The following is a 17,895-nucleotide window of genomic DNA, read 5'->3' as shown; positions in this document are numbered from 1 at the left end:
ACATATAAGTATCTGTTAATCTTTAAGATATTATTTGTAAACCTTCAAGAAATTGTTTGTAAAACATCTATAAACATTACATAGATAGATATTTGTAACACTTTGTTAATGGTTATTAATTGGTTTGTAAAGCGTCTATAAACATTATTTGGATAGCTATTATAAAGTTGCAACTAATGATTATTATACGTTGTTAAATGGTTAATAATCACTTTGTAAAGCATCGATAAACATTATTTAGATAGATAGTTAATACTTTGTCAATGGTTAATAATTGGTTTCTGGTCCATCTATCTATGTAATGTTTAGAGGTGTTTAACAAGCGATTTCTTAAAGATTACAAATAATTTGGTAATCACAAACAAATACTTAATATAGTATATAATATGCTATAATGTGTGCAACAATAATATATCAGCTATGATACAATATAGAATGTATACATTCATTATTTCATATTATACAAACTAATGATAAAATAACATTTGCATTACTAATAATTAGCAAACATTAATTATCATGTCATTGTTTGTCAACATTTAAATAACTATTAACTGAGTTTAATTAACTATCAATTTACCATTTATAAATGATGGTTATTATAAAGTGTTACAAACTCAACTTTTAACATGCAGTTTTCACTCATCTCCTGCAAACTCTGCCCGTTTTCATCATATTTTTTCAAATTACCGTGGCAGATATCTGATATTTTTGTGGTAAATATTTGTTATTACTGCCTAAAATTACAACTTTCTCCCAGTAAACAAACAAGCAGCAGTTTTTTATGGATGATGTGAAGGGTCTGAATGATGCTCCTGCAGCCACGAGGGGGCAGTCGTTCACTGACTGCTCTGTTCAACTGAGCTGAACTGATTTACACCAGATGTAAAGAGACTGGGTGTGGTTGCATCATGAAGCAGAGAGGAACAGAGAGGAACGGAGAGGAACAGTGAGGAGCAGAGAGGAATGCTGATTGAAAAGTTAAGGAGTTATCAGACAGACACAGTTGAGGAGAAAAGTTTACAGAAATAAACAGTTGTTGTAAATTTCATGTCATAGAACTGAAACTTGTTGTAAAAAAGATCAGCTCAGGGGTCAAATGCTTTGTTTATCTTGCCAAATAAACAGCAACACAGCTAGATAGTGAAGCGAGGAGACGTTTCATAACAAGTTTCATACAATCGGTAAGATTCGGACTTACTGCTGGTCTGGAGGGCGAGCTGCACCTGCTCCCATCTTCACTTCCTCTCACCCACTGATTGATGAGATCAGCCACACCCACTTTTAAACCACCTGCATCCTGATCCAGAGAAGAAGAAATACTCATGATTACTGTAAAAAAAACAATTAGGTTGTTTTTTGTTCACCTATATCTAGTTCATGTAGCCTACCCTAAATATTTGTGTTAATTTTATACATACACCTCAAGAATGCAAGGTAGCAGAACATTTTGTTTAGTTTCCACCCTGCAACTTTCATTAAATATGTTTTGAGTGAATGGACAAAAGAAATATTATTGTAGAAACTAATCTTTTAAAAATGAACTCTTCCTGTTCATCAGAGGGACAGAAGCAAAGTGGAAAAAACAATTCCTGAGGTGTCATGAATGGTTTAGAATTAGGGCTGTCAAAGTTAACGTATTTCTTTAGAGCATTAACGCAACTTTCAATTTTTAGGTTGTAGCGGGCTCAGTTTTTAAAGCTAGAGTGAAGTTACTTCTATCACATGAAACTATAAAACCTAAGGAATCCATCGCTACCAACCATGTCATACTAGCTTGTTGCAAAGGAGGTTAAATAATGCTCTGAACTTATGCTACATTTTGGCGAGGAAAAACTGTCATGGCCATTTTCAAAGAGGTCCCTTGACCTCTGACCTCCAGATCAGTGAATGTAAATGGGTTCTATGGGCACCCACGAGTCTCCCCTTTACAGACATGCCCACTTTATGATAATCACATGCAGTTTGGGGCCAGTCATAATCAAATCAGCACACTGACACACTGACAGCTGTTGTTGCCTGTTGGGCTGCAGTTTGCCATGTTATGATTGGAGCATTCTGTTTTATGCTAAATGCAGTACCTGTGAGGGTTTCTGGACAATATCTGTCATTGTTTTGTGTTGTTAATTGATTTACAATAATACATACATACATATATTTGCATAAAGCAGCATATTTGCCCACTCCCATGTTGATAAGAGGATTCAATACTTGATAAATGTCCTTTTAAGGTATTGTATTGTCTCTTAAAATTGCTGAGTTATTCCACAATTTGTCCAGGTACCCCCCTGGTAACTGCAGAAGCCCCACCTGGTTGGGAATCACTGAGTGGAGGCACAATCAGACAGGGAGATACTGTAGCTGTCAGCTGCTGCTGTTTCAGTCACCGTGAATACTAATGCATCTGTTCAAGACGAGTTCTCAATGAAAAACAAATAATGACGTCTTCACCTGTAAATCTACAAAATAGCAAAAAATTGAACTTCTGAACACATCCTCATAGCAAAACGATGAGTAGTTATTTATCAGTCATGCTGTAACAAAATAGATGATATGGCTGATGACTTCATTATTAACCTTAGATGGTATGACTGAGATGGCGTTTTGGTTCCAGGCGTCTCCGGCTTCAAACAGGTTCTTCTTGGAGGAGACGGGTTCAGTGGGACTCGTCAGGTCCGTCAGCACCTGACTGCCTGTTCTGCCTTCCTTTGAGGACACCTGGGAAAAATAAAGTGAGATTCAGGAAGTTAAGTTATAACATTGTGATAGTTTGAGTACATTTCCAAAGGAAAATAAGCGTTGAGAAAAGAGAGTAACTCAATGGGGTTTTACCTCGATAGCATGTGTGTACAACTCCAGTTTCTTGTCAATCTTTGAAACAGCAACAGGTGGCAGCGTCTTCTTGATGTTGCTGGAGCTTTAGAGGAACGGATAAATGTTCAGTTAAGTCGTGGTGAAAGAATATTTCTGTTAGAAATCTGCTAGAGCAAAACCGTCAAGCCTGCAAGTTCAGCTTCATTCAAGCAGTGTTACTGTTTAGGAGGAATCAGACTTTCTTCTGAACTCCATTGCACTTTATTTTTGTACCTGCAACTAAATTCTTGGAGCATTTCCAAGACGTACCGACAGACTTGTTGCATTACAACACTGCTCAGTTAATCTTTTAAATCTATCTCACGACACACAAACACACACTCACCTTTTCCTCAGAGACTCGGTTCTCTCTATGATCTGAGGAAAGAATAAAGACAATCAATGGCTAAAAGTCACAGGAATTATCCTGATAACACACACTTGTAAATGAGTAAACAGTAACACAGGCTGCAGTTCAGACAGAGAAACTGGCGCAAAGTCTGTATTTTTTTTCACAGAGCAAGGTAGAAACTTACAGTATATTCTCTCACTGGTTTGAGAAAACCCCTAAAATCTGGGAACATAGTCTAAATTAAAATGAGCTGTTCAAGGTGTTACTTTATTCTGCTTTCCAGCTGATGTGGTAATCCTGTTTGAAGAGGCAGGCTCCAGTTTTATCACATTAGCAGACATTTTCTATATTTGCCCAAAGACTGGTAGAAGAGACTCTGTGTCTGATTACATGACCAAGCTTTGAATGACATAATGTGGAGATAATAATAATAATAATAATAATAATAATAATAATAATAATAATAATAATAATAATAATAATAATAAACCATATTCATACAGCATTTTTCAAAACAAAGTGCTTTACATGGTTGAACCAGGAATAAAATATTTCTACAAAGATGCAAATAAAATAAAAAATAATATAAAAATATAATGGAATAAATACCTAAATAATGATAACATAATAATAATAATAATAATAATAGTAGTAATAATAATAATAATAATAATAATTAAAGCTGCGAGCAGCAATGAACGGGCCCTCGCCCCCCCCCTTAGGCGTCGGGGGTACCGGCGGAACGCCGACTGACACGGCCGGGCACGGCAAAACCGAATCTCTGATGAGCGTCTTGACGCCTGCCAAAACACTCTACGACAAACGGTTCACGAGTTAAGAAAGGGGGCGTGGCTAATGTGTAGGGGGCGGGCAAAACCTTAACCAATGAAACAGGTACTCTCTGCTGAGTGATATGACACCTCCCAGAAGAGTCTATGACAAACGGTTCATGATTTATGAAAAGGGGGCATGGCTAATGTGTAGGGGGCGGGGATAACAATACCAACTTAATAGGCACTCTCTGCTGAGTGATATGACACCTCCCGCAAGAGTCTATAACAAGACTTATTTGTTGACATTTTGAATCCCCACTCATATGACCATTTCTCCACCTTCCCATTTTCCATCACATATGGCACATTTCTTCCCCTCAGCCATATTGTCCCATCATCTGCATATATCGCTGATTTGATGCATCCATCTAAATTTTCAAATATATAATTTATCATTATGTTAAACAACCTGAGGGATACCACTTTCTATATTGTAATCCTTAAATACTTCTGTTCCAACCTTGACTCTAAATTTCCTGTCTGCTAAAAAGTCCATTATCCAATTATACAACCTTTCTCTAATACCCATTTTACTGAGCTTGATAAGCAGCCCTTCCCTCCACATCCAATCAGATGCGTTTTCTATATCGAAATAGACTACTGTCATAACCTCTTTCATTTTGAGTGTCTTTTCTACCTTAGTTACTCTAACTAGAGCATCTATTGTAGATCGACCTTTTCTAAATCCACACTGAACATTACTCACTAACCCTCTCTGTTCCAATACATACATTAATGTACTATTATCTTCCCCAACCGTTAGCATAAGTGAGATGTCAACGCTATGGGCCTATAACTACCAGGATTAGCAGGATCTTTCCCTGGCTTGTTGAATGGTAATATTACTGCCCTTTTCCAACAACTTGGTATGACTGCCCTCCGTCCAGATTGTATTAAAGAGTCTCAACACTAACTTAAATGATTCCACTGGTAGCTGTCTAAACATGGCATAACATAACTGGTCTTGTCCTGGGGCTGTATATCCAGAATCTTTCAAGGCTATTTTGAGCTCTGCCATTGTAAATTCACATCCAGAGTTGACATATCATCCTCTCTCTTCTCTCTCACATTTTCATTCTCTCTAAGCACACGCTCTTCCTATGTACACTATATCATCAAGGTGCTCCCCACTATATGCACTGCAGCAAATGCCTTACCTAACACATCCGTCTTCTCTTTATCGATACTGCCATCTTCTCTCCATCAATCAATGCTGGAATTTTAACTGACTTCCTTTTCCCACTCATTTGTTTAAACATGGACCAGACATCACCTATCTTCACTCCTCTGCCAATAGGGGAACAGAATTCTCTCCAAGTCCTCTTTTTGGTATATTTGACTGTTCTACGAGCCACTGCCCTTTTCCTTTGATACACAATGAGATTCTCTTGTGAAATGTTTTTCCTCAAAGCTCTGAAAGCCTTGTTTCGTTCTCTAACAGCTATGCTGCATTCCTCATTCCACCAAGGTACCACTTTCTTCCTACCCTGTATTGTTCCTTTTGGCACACTCAATTTTGCAGCATTCATCATATGTTCCATAACTTGACTTGTACATTCCTCTATGCTTCCTTCTAATGTTACCAAGCGTGCTGACTCCTCACAACATATCCTAAACTTCTCCCAGTCAGCCTTGCAAAAACACCAACTTGTATTTGTGCTCCCTTCCTGCATACATACGTTTGTATTTACTATAGTGAGAACTGGGAAATGATCACTTCCTAGAGTTGAATCTTCCTTAACGCAAACACTCACCAAACTACGTGACACCATTGTAAGATCTAAACATGAGACTGTACCCCTACTCACATTTATTCTTGTGCCTCTTCCATTATTAAGACAGGCCTTTCTTCCAATAGTTCTTCCACTGTAGTTCCATTACTTTACGTGTGATTACTACCGCGTAAGCTGCTGTGTGCATTGAAATCCCAACACCATATTTCCTTCCTACATACCTCCCTTGCCATTGAACATATCCATGGTTAGGTTCCTAATTCTGCGAAAGTTCAGACAGGAAGACCCTCTTAACACTCTCTCTCATTCACAACCTTCCTGTCTCTCTCTCACTGGTTCCTACTCTATCAGCTGACTGTGGGTGGTTCATTCTTAGATAACCAAACAGATTCTACCACACTCTCCATGAGCCAATCATATCGTTGCAATCACATTTTAAAACTGTTCTCCTCTCTACTGCTGTCAGTTGTCATTTCAGTGCTACTCAATGCAAATGGCAAATCGTTCACGTTACCTTTTTATCAGTCTGGTGGTAGTAACAAGCGACGTCTGATCCACAGCAAAAGAATTTCTTCTCCCTCTTGTTTCACTGCTCAGGCAGCCTCATCTGCAACTCCGGGCTACAAACGATCGCACTCGCAGTCTCTGGTTAAATCCAGCAAACATCACTCCAGTCTCATATGATCTGGTTACATTCATTCCACCTCAAGCCGCTCTTTATCTCAAGGTAACGACCTAGAGTTCACGAGCCTCATCTTACCGCGACAAAATATCACCATCGAGGAAATGTTGTCATACGTTTTGGTAGCTTCAATATCAATGTATCATGATCAACCCATTCAGTATTCAGTCAGAGATAACATATTTACGGATCCCTCACGGCAAGAACTGGCGTGACTCAAAGTCATCTGATCGATCCACACCTATAAATGTTCAGCGTGTAACATCCAAATTGTTTTCTCACTCAGATCCAGTACTCGTAGATCATCCGGCTGCTTTTAACTAGTTTTCGAGGCGATTGTCCACCGTAACACGGTTTCATTTTCTCGGCCGATTCCCTGCTCACGGGGATCCATTACCGTAAATTCCGTAATAGTGGTGTACCTCTCTTTCTACTAGTGTACAGGATAACAGACTTTTGACTGAAGCAGTCTTCTGTTTCATAAAGTCTGTGACATATAGCAAACTCCCGGGTGCATGGGTATTCTCATACAACATTATGCCATCTTAACCTACAATTATCACTCTGCATCATTCATAAAGCATAAATCATTCATTGATTCTGCCAAAAAGACAACAACAGAAGCAGAGAGTTGCAGAATTGACCTGCAACATCTTTAATCTTATTGCAGCTGCTGACCTTTGACCCTGAAACTCGTCTACAGCAGCACTCACCGTGCATTTACCGTCTGTTGAGACTCTGCTGTTCACTTCATCCTGTAAAGAGACACAGATTACTGCAGGCTCCAGCAGCTCAGACTAAATGAGGTACAACTCTGATATGCAGAAATGTAAAGTGTAAAATCAACCTCAGTTCAAACAGTCAGCTTACACATGCACAGGACTTACTGGGTAAAACTGAATGAGGAGTTTCTGGAGGAACAGCAGGTAACATGAAAGAAACACAGCGTGGTTAACATGACACAGCACTAAATAATTTCACCATCAGTAATCATAATCATCACATTCATTTAGAAGCATTAGTGACGCCATCACTTCGATGACTGGCAGCCTCTGAGGCTGACCTCAATCCCTGATCCAATTCCAAATCTGCACAATTGTTTTAAAACATAAAATGAGAAGAAGGTAGTATTCTTCCAGAACTAACTGGCAACATCCTCATTGCAACAGGAAACAATTGGATTAATGGGAAATGTAGTTTTCGAGGAAGTATTTTACTTTACTTCACTTTACTGAAATTAAATCATGCACTATGCAACTGTGTTATCAAGGAAAATACAGATATCAAATCTGGACATTGTGCTTGTCTGAACATCAGTTAGTCCTTTTCAGGGTTCCTATTTTGGCTGTCGGGATGTCACGATACCAGAAATGTAGTAGTCAATATCAATACCAGTGAAATTCAACGATTCTCAATACCAATTTGATACCACGGTAAAAAACAAAAAGTAAAACAATAAATACCATTTACTTCCACATCCACTCCTTTATTACGGTTTGCATACAGTTATTTGTCAGGAAGTTAAACAGGTCATAATTCCCTCCCTAATACCTATTTTATATTGCTGTCAAACAACTGTATTTGTTCAAGTTTTTTTCCCAAAAACTATATGTTACAAGATTACATTTAAACACATCATGATAACATTCACCCAATTCACCCTCATTTTTACTGAATAGAGTCTGAATACATCATAATGTAAATCAACGACACCTTCCGTTAACGTTAGCTGTTAGCTCCGTGCAGGACTGTGCTGCTTACTGGCTGCTAACAGGTAACGTTAACTAGATCTCTCCCTGACGATTTCAAACTGGATTTATTGTTCACAATGTCGCATTATCAGGGAAAAAATGCGGTGCGTCCCCTGGACATATCGATAGTAAATGTATTTGGGAAGCAGTAAACTCACTATTGTCCCCGGGACGCCGTTAGTCTTGAGCCCTGACTGTACCCACGGTACTGTAAAAAAATGAGTACCTTCACGTTTTCAGAATTTTGGGATCGTCTTGGTACGGAAGTATCAGTTCTCGTGACAGCCCTAAGTCGGCTGCTGAATTTTACAGCATGTGGAGGAATTAACTGCATTAGAAAAGGCTGATTATCAATTGTTCAACTAGGTTGTTAAATGCTGCTGCAAAATGGCAGCTTTAAAATGAAGTACTTGAACTAACTAAACCTAACTGAAATGAACTCTTTTAATTTGGTGAAACAAAAGCATTGTGAGACAGGGAGTGCCGGTCATCTCCACTACAGTCACTTATTGATGCTGGTGTTCATTTCAATGCTATTAGAATCTGGAAAACTTTACTGTACAAACCCCCTTTGGTTTGATGAGATACCTTGAATGTTGGGCTCATGGGGCCGTAGTTTAGCAGCTCCTCGCTTTCGCTGCTGCAGCAAAGAGAAGCTGCAGATCTTCTGCTCACCTCCTCACTCCTCCTGCTCTCCACTGATCTCTAGAACAACACAAACATACATGAACCTCTAGGATAACACAAGCATACGAATGTCAACAAATGTTACCATTTCATAAGCAGTCAATCATAACTCGGTATAAAAATATCATACTGTAGCTGTCTTATTGTGTTGAAAAGTAAAATCTCAAGTACAGTTTTTTTCTTTGGTTAAAACCTTTAAAAGGTGTTCACGCTGCTCACCTTTACTGCATTACCTGGTGGCAAAAGACTATAAAACACTGGCAAACCCCTGATGCTAAAAGTAGGAATTTGTTACAACATCTTACATCATTGCTGCTTTCGTCAGGCTGCGCGCCTCATTTCTGCAGCCAGCGAGCCAAAGCTGCATTCTTTGGCTTTATTACTTTCAGATTTGAAGCCAAATTCTAAAAGTCACGCATGTGTTTGATTATATGTTTTATGACACGCTGGGAGAAACAAAACTTTGCTATTATGTCAGCAGCACACTACTGCTTAATAGTAGAAGTGTTTATGAATAATAAGAGTAAAAGTTTAAATTCCTACTCGAGGCCACATTTTAGAGATCCAGTCTTGAAGGTAAAGTCAAGTCAAGTCAATTTTATTTGTTTCACCCAAAATCCCAAATCCCAAATTTGCCTCAGGGGGCTTTACAATCTGTACAAGATACAACACCCTCTGTCCTTCACTACCAAAACAACCCTTTTAACAGGGAAAAAGAAAAATAAGTTTGTCCTGATGGAGGCACATGTGGACATTAAAGGTACCCTGCTGTGCTATAATAAAGTAAAATAAAACTAAAGAAAATAAAAGAAACTTTATTCAGCACTTTTTAAAATAAAGTCACAAAATGCTTTACATGGTTGAACCAGTATTAAATCATTTCATGACTGCAATGAGGCAGATAAAATCAGACAATTAAAATGATACAAAATTAAAATGGAATAAAATACTCAAGAGTAATATAAGATAAAAATATGAATAACAATAAAACAGAAAAGACATGAAAACTAGTGCTGGCATCATTAAAGATTTTTTTTTTAAAAGATAAGTTTTGAGAAATGATTTCAAAAGATATCACTAATTCAGGCACGCTGTTCCAATGTTTTATATGGAGCAATGTTTTTAAGAATGAGTCCCTGTTTAACTTGTTTGCATGCACGATGATGCTCATGCATGTGCAAGCGGGTGACGCGATCCACATTCCTGACGATGGTTTCACACTATTCCACTGATCTACATGTGGAAGTAATGCGCCAAGAAATGCATCAATGCGTCAGCAAGAGTAGAGAAGAGCTAGTAAACATGGATATAAACAAAGTGCATCTCAAACTTTTAATAAAATACATTTTGCTAATGTTTTATGAGGAAGGAAATTGATTCAACATGTTTGTTGTTGATTATGCATGCAGTGTGTTTTGGTAGGTAACACTGAATGTAAATAGAAACTTTGTTAAAAACAAAGGGCACCTTTATTATCAAAAAAGTTTATCTGCTTGGAAGTCTGAATGTGCTCAACAAATCTCATGGCAATCTGCCCAACGGATTGAAAAATCTGAGCAGAAATGATAGTTTAGCCTGAGTATAATGCTGAATAATGCTCATGAAGTTTATAAAAACTTAATTGTAGCGTCCATCATCCAACTATGTATTGATAACACGCTTAGTATTGTACAAATACATTTTAAAAATTTGATGAACATGGGCGCTGATATGTGCAAATTAACTAAATGGGTTTTATTTCTATAAAAAAGGAAAACGACTCTTGGGGTGGTGGGCGAGTAATAAAAAAAGTAAAACCGGTAACACCGACTTTCACCATTAGAGTTTCTTATATACAGTATGGTGTATAAATAGAATAAATATAAATATAATAATTTAAGTATACATTTTGTGTGATTGAGGTGCCTGAAGAAAGATCACCTAGTGAACAAAAACACCATTAATATATACAGCACAATTGTCATGTTCTGGCTGTGCCAGAGCATTGAACTTTTTTCTCTTTGTTATAAGTTTAGATTGTCTCTCGTTATTAGTTATGTTAATGTGATTTTGGTTTGTGTTGGGCTTGGTTTCTTTTATATTATCTCATTCCAGTGTTTCCTGTTTTATTTTGTAATTCACTCCTCCTGTGTCTTGTCTGGTTTTACTTCCTACCTTTGTTTGTTTTCCCGCCTTTGTTGATTGTCTGCCCCGCCCTGATTTGTTTCACTTGTGTTTAATCACCGTCTTGTATTTAGGCCTGTGTGTTCCCCTCTGTCTTTGTCGGTTCGTTTGTCGCTTCAGCCCCATTCTAACTGGTCCTCCGTTTTGCTTGTTACCTCCTGACCTGATCCTGGTGTTCCTCATGTTCCCCTGGTTGGTGATTTTTGGTTTTGTTCTCAGTTTGTGTTTTTGTTGTTTGTTGGATTTGTTTTTTGTTCTTTGTTCCCCTCCATGCATTTTTTTTGTTTTTCTTGATGCCTGGTTGTTTTTGTTGTTTGGATTATTCAGCTGGATTTATTAAAGCTTGATTTTATTTAAAAACTACCTTTTCTGCCTGTCAGTCTGCGTTTGGGTCCCCCTGTAAATTCACATCCCATGACAACAATTCATCAGTTTTCAAGATACCCTGCCATGGACTAAAGTGTTGGTCAACAAGAAATTCCAACATGACAAAAAGTCCAGTCTCCAAAATAATTAGAGTATAGTTTATAAAATAATTAATTTAATAACCAATTTGGATGGTATTTTCAAAAATTAATTTGTAGTGCACTAAGATGATAGACGATGGAAAGACGAACCAACTGACAAATGTCATCTTTAGGTCGGGGGGCAAACAATACAGGTACTGTAATAGTACAGTAGCAGTAGAGGTAGTACAGTAGTAGTAAGAGTAGCAGTATTATTGGAAAGCAAACCTTGTCTGGTATGTTGTGCTCCTCCTCTTCCTCCTCCTCCCTGTGTCTCCCCTCCATCCTGAGGTGGAGATCTTCCTTCTCTTCATGTGTGAAGCTCAGTTCTTCTTCCTCCTGATCATCTTCATCTCTGGGGCTCTGTCGGGTTTCTGCTGGCCTCCACTCCCTCTGCAGAGCAGCCTGGACCTCCTCCTCCTGCTCCTGCTGCACCTCCCCATCCACCCTGCAGGCCACTCCACTGTGGAGGAAATGTTTTAACTGGTTGATAAAGTGGGAAAGAAAATAGAGATAAAACCAGACAATGAGTGGAGAACACACCGTGGCCTCATTGTCCCGGCCACTAGGTAGGAAGTCCTGTCTGCTGGTTGGCCTGTGGCGTGCTGCAGCCTGGCGTCCTGCGACAGGAAGACCGTTGAGCTGTATGACGTCCTGACTTCCTTTCTGCTGCTGGAAGTCTAAAAATGAACCAAAAGAAAGCAGGTAACATATTACTCTACATGATAATATGAAAGTATGGGGCCAGAAAGGTACAGAAGTTAAAAAGTATTAACTTCAGCTACAGGTTAATATTAAATATTGAGCTTGGAAAGTTTTCATCTTCATGGAATCATATATAACAGAGTTTGAAGCTTGATATTGCCTGAGAATTATTGTGTTCTTTCCCAGTGTAAATAAATGATTAATAGAAGGTTGAAGTAGAAACAAATAAGTAAATAGTCATGATTATTGCCTTCACTTTCATATTGAATATTTAAACAACACTAAGAGTTGACAGCCATGTTAGCAGCTCTGTGAAGTTCTTCGGCACAGCGGTACTATGTTAACATCAACATGCAGGTATAATGCTAACCATTTTAACCATCTTAGTGTACAGTAGCATGTAGCTAATTATTGTTTTTGGAAAAATTTATATTTGACCTAATGGTGGTTCTAGATGAAAAGTCAGGATCACCAAAGTTCAATTCATCCTGAAGGGGGAACATGAATGTCAGAGCCACATTTCATGGTAATCCATTCAGTGGTTGTCAGCGCATTTCAAACTGAAAATAGTTATTCAGAAAACAACAGATACCCGACCCAGTGAAACTCTCAGGGCTTGTTGGATTGCAATAAAGACTCGGTCAAAACCAAGTATTAGCGAGGCAGTTAAGCACAACTCTGTATTTTGCGATAAAAGCAACACATTTGGCACAGATGTAGGTTTATATGTTTTTGAAAAGATATAGATATCGGGGTGCTGCAAATTTGGGGCCATTTTTCAGAATGGCTGCCAAATAGGCACTTAATATTCCATAAAGAGTTGCAGAAAACTGGTTTTATGAGTCTTGGTGATTTCCAAGGTGTATTCAAGCTGATTAGATCAGATGTCAGAAGATCACAAACAGGTTTGTTCCCTCTTTATTTTTTAAAGGTGTGATTAATTACTTAATTTATTAATACATTTTTACTTCTCATTAATGACTAGAACAACTTGACACACAGTGCTGAGCTGCCGAGCTCAAATTCATTTTCAGGTTCACAGCTTTCAGATGATGTACTCCACGTCTATGTGGCATAAATTGTTGACTTTTTATCTACCCCTGAACATCCCCTGTCCCCCAACCCCATCCCTTTAAAAAATTAGTTCAGAATGTGTTGTTATGAAGCTATGTATTTTGATTTAAGCTATGTGTTGGCTTCTCCTGCTTTCCATTGGAAATGAATGGAAAGCGTTGAGACGCTATCCATCACAGGATCTGGTGGAAATGCGCCGATAGAGGAGCACTCACGCTGGTGAGTGGAACCGCTGACATGCCCCCCTGAAAACGTAAACAGAGGACTGTTCCCGCCTTTTCATTTTGAAAGAACAACGGCCAATGAGTAAACTCCAACCGTCGGCCGACCAATCCTGTAACTTCATCACTCAGTGACAGACTTTTGCGTTTGTAGGGCTGGCCCTCTGCGGTCCAGCCAAAAACAATTTTTTGCAGCGCGATAGAAAAAGATCGTAATATCATCTCGAAACCGACTGAGAAAGCCACATTTGAAAAATAATTTGAAGGCACGACACCTCAGGCAAAAAACATTGTTTTTCATGCCCTATTCAATTTTGAGATTTGTTTTGTTAGTTAGCTAGTTAGTTAGTTATTAGCACAAAAGGAAGTGATAAAAAACAAAAGCAGAGACTGTGCAGGAGGGGTAAGAATCCCCAAAAAGCTTATAGTAAAACCCCCCCTCTAGGTTTTACAATTCATCCTGATACAATGGATATTTGTTTAGGGTTATTTTGATTCCATAACAGTCTTCTTTCAGACTAGTGGAAAGAAAACATCCAAAATATACATTTAGGTGTTTATTTCACTACTTGTTAATTTGCGTCTCTAGATTTCTCCTAAAGTCAACAAAAGTTATCATTGGATAATGCCTCATTTGCATATTTAGGACATGAAATTTCAGAAAACTTGTAATTCAATAAAAACAACCGTCTTAATGAAAGTAATCAACTGGGGAAGTTTCATGGTGATATCAATTAGTTCATTTTTTTTACCCTATTCACCTGTAGTGTCTCCTCTAAAATGTTGACGTGGTGAGACATGGGCCAAATTGACTGGGACAGATCCAGAACAATACAGACAAGATCCACCTGAAAGCCCCAGTATTGGCTGTATTGTTCTGTTAGGTGGCGGTGTACCTTCTCTGGAGGTGTCGTTGAAGCTTCCTGTGACCAACTGCTTCGTTCTGGCTCACATCCCTCCTCTTCTTCACCCTCCTGCTGTTTCTTCTCTTTGGGCTCTGGTTTCCACTGTTGTGTTGAAGGTCTCTGCACCCGGGTCCTGCAGTTGTCCTGCACCTCCTGCTCAGTACGATTCTCCAACCTGTGACTCCAGTCGCTGAAGCCCTCGTCCTCCTCCAGAACCAGGCAGCATCTGGGCTCCAGCTCCTCGTTCAGCCTAAGGAGAACCAAGTGGAAAACTGTTTTGTTTTATTTTGAAGAAATGCAGACGTTGTACAACCATGATGTCAGTGGTACAGAGGAGTGATTGAAGGTACTTTCTAGCTTGAATTAGTGAAACCAAAGCTACATTTCTGAGCCTTGATGAACCTTTCAGTCTGAATCTTGACAAACACATGAGAAAGGGAACCTGCCAAAATCTAAATAAATGACTTGATAAATAAATAAATGGAGCAAAATTAATATTAAAAATAAATGTAGCCATTAATTAATTGATAAAATGTGACATAAATTGATTTGTCTGTTTTATTTTTCTTCTCTACAAACCTCTCATTTAGATAATGAGGCAGAAATGCATAAAAAAATGTGTAAAGAAAATGATACATAAATAAATAAGTTTGAGGAAATTAATAAGAGGTGAAATGCAAAGGGGAAATTGTGCAGAAATAGATATATAAATGTATAAATACATAAATAAATACACACATTTAAAAATAAATATAAAAAATAAAAAATGAATGCAAGAAATACATTTAAAAATTAATAAAAATAAATACATAAACAAATAAAAGGGAAAACTAAACAGGAGAGTAAATAAATAAGGAAATTAATACCAAGATAAATAAATGAAGCAAATTTATTTCACATTCATGTCACATTATATAAATTGGTTAATGGCTACATTTATTTTTTAACATTATTTCTATCTATCTATCCATACAACTATCTATCCATCTATCTATCTATCCATCTATCTATATATCTATCTATCTATCTATCATGGTCTTAACATATTCTCCTTAAAATGTATAATGTACCTGGATGCTAAATAAAGGTGTTTCATAATGTACAGTAAGATTATTCATGTGATTTAAATACTTGTAATGTGTTACAACCCAACCTGGGTTACATATTCTGTTAAAAATGCAAGTTTCCTAAAATTAAGTCATACATTGAGTTTGTAGTGACTGACCCACACTCTGAGATCAATTTAAGTTGTGCTTGAGACAACAATCGACTGCATGAACCACTAGTTTTTGAAGCATATTTGCCTTATTGACCCAGACTATCACACTCTGATCTGAATGACGAGTGATGCCACAGACGTGTTCTTCTTGTGTCTCGTTGAAAAGGTTTAAAACAGCAGAAGGGTTTGTTTCCTGTCACTGCTGGGTTCTTTTACCAAGGTAACTGAGTATCTCCGATGTCACCCAAAGGATTCTCACAGGGCGGCGTGTTGAGCCGGGTGGCAGGTGGTAGACAGGACCTGCAGCTTCAGGCTCCACGGCAACAAAGACGGTGCCCATGGAAACAATAAAGAGAGAGTCACTGAGTCCTCCTGTTCCTGGTCCACTCAGATCAGCAGACTGGACATCATCAGCACTAACTGAACACCTAAAGCCTGATGTTTTCTTCAGAGAGATTCAAGTGGTTTCTAAATGTCTGTGTGTGTGTGTTTAACCTTCATTTAATTCCGGCTGACAGGGAATCTATCTTGTCCCATTGTTGGCTGAACGGTGCAAACACAGTTTCTACTGGTGTCCTCTGAAATGTCGCTGATGTTTATGATTATATTTTCATGTCCTGTTTGTATGTCTGTCTGTTAGTTAGCAGGGTGTCTCAAAAACTATCGAACAAATTTCAGTGAAATTTGGTGGGATATAATTAGGGGTAGGGATCACCAGAGAACCCACGACACGATATTATCACAATACTTAAAGGGAGTGTTTGTAAGAATCAGAAATTGGTTGTAACAGCGACACCTGGCCGTTAAGTCAAAAAACGTCAGTGTCCTGTTGCTCGCGCTCACCTGTGTGCACGCGCTACGTGAATGTAAGCGAGCATCCGTCAAAACAGTGAGGCGACACACGTCAGCTAAAAGCACAATATCACTCTATATTTCAGCTGCTTGGCAGTAATGTTAGCTGACCAGACGAAGGTCTCTCCATGAATCAATGCTGATCCTAGTGTTGGCTTTTCCTGCCTCAGCCTCCCGACCGCGGCCGGAGGGAACAGGGGAGACACCGGAGTTTGGTCGGAGACGATAACGTTTCTCTCTGCGGATCCCCGTCACTTCACAAGACACGGGAAACCTCTGTTGGTCTGGAGGAGCTGCAGCAGTTATTACTGCACAAACGTCCACTGTACATTCACTAGATATTCTCAGAGCTAAACTAACTCTTCTGCAGTGTGAAGTGAGCAGCATGCATGTGAGAGTGAAGCGAAAGAGCAAGTGAGAACGAGCGTGGTGTGTGAGAGAAGGCAAGCAGGCAGAGGAGCAGAGGAGCAGAGTACAGCAGAGAGTCCGGCCCTGGAGACCAAAGCTACGGTCTCCCCCGCGTCCTCCGACCGCGGCCAATACTGTTTAACAGACGGGCTTCACTAGATACAACCAAGAGGTTTTGGTGCTTCACTGTAGTTTGTGTTGGAGTCTGAGTCTGAACAGAGTAGCTACACGCGAGCGTGCCTGGGACACCGACCCACAATGATTTATACTTGTAAGAAGTTACAAACAGTCCCTTTAAGATCGATACTTAACGTCTGTGTATCGATACAATATCGGCACACAAAATATTGCGATACTATCCTGTATAAATTTTTTCCCCGCCCCTAGATATAACACCAATTTAACAGCCATTTATGAATAGTTTTATATTTTGGCAAATAACTTCTGAAATGCAAAAAAAAATGAATCATGAATCTTTCAACACATTTGTTGCAAAGTGATTTTGTAACACAGAAAATTCTCTTCTGTCAAAACCAACTTTTGTTAGTGCAGTATTTGCTATTTTCCCTAAATGAGTCTGCTCAGCAGCTCACAGTCTCAGGTGATGAGGATATTCCTCCTCGTGAGACATCATATCTCTGACTGATCCAACAGAAACTGAAGGGACAGCAGCCCTCTCAGCTAATTCACCTGCAGCATCACTGGAGTGTGTAACCTACTGATTACACACAAACAAACAAGTCTTTTCCCCTGTAATCAGCACTGCATAACGAAGACTCAGCTGTAAACATCTAGGAGAGTTTCACACAAACACACAGATGGGTCGCCCCAACTCTTCAAAACACAAGACTCAAATCTATCAGCCCCAAACTGAGCTAAGGACAGTTAAAGACAAGCAAGCTGCCCACTCCGAATGGCCACGAGCCCCCAACAACGCTGCAAGCAGCAATA

The 17,895-nt window shown here is 38.9% G+C and overlaps 1 protein-coding gene across 1 annotated transcript in view; it reads right to left on the bottom strand.

Moving 5' to 3' along the window:
- The window catches only part of LOC141761087 (uncharacterized), a 48,495-nt gene that overhangs the window by 10,737 nt on the left and 19,863 nt on the right, over positions 1 to 17,895 (bottom strand). Inside the window, exons 3-12 of the mRNA XM_074624317.1 lie at positions 14,457 to 14,715; positions 12,104 to 12,240; positions 11,789 to 12,023; positions 8,793 to 8,909; positions 7,341 to 7,364; positions 7,167 to 7,208; positions 3,200 to 3,231; positions 2,833 to 2,917; positions 2,578 to 2,718; positions 1,202 to 1,300 (exon numbers count right to left, since the gene is read on the bottom strand). Of these exons, the coding sequence (XP_074480418.1) occupies positions 1,202 to 1,300; positions 2,578 to 2,718; positions 2,833 to 2,917; positions 3,200 to 3,231; positions 7,167 to 7,208; positions 7,341 to 7,364; positions 8,793 to 8,909; positions 11,789 to 12,023; positions 12,104 to 12,240; positions 14,457 to 14,715 (1,171 nt within the window). The remainder of the gene's footprint in view (positions 1 to 1,201; positions 1,301 to 2,577; positions 2,719 to 2,832; positions 2,918 to 3,199; positions 3,232 to 7,166; positions 7,209 to 7,340; positions 7,365 to 8,792; positions 8,910 to 11,788; positions 12,024 to 12,103; positions 12,241 to 14,456; positions 14,716 to 17,895) is intronic.

Source organism: Sebastes fasciatus, chromosome 2 (assembly GCF_043250625.1).
Source record: "Sebastes fasciatus isolate fSebFas1 chromosome 2, fSebFas1.pri, whole genome shotgun sequence".
NCBI lineage: Eukaryota > Metazoa > Chordata > Actinopteri > Perciformes > Sebastidae > Sebastes > Sebastes fasciatus.
Note: the sequence above shows the minus strand (reverse complement) of the source record. Positions and strands in the feature narration are given on the sequence as shown.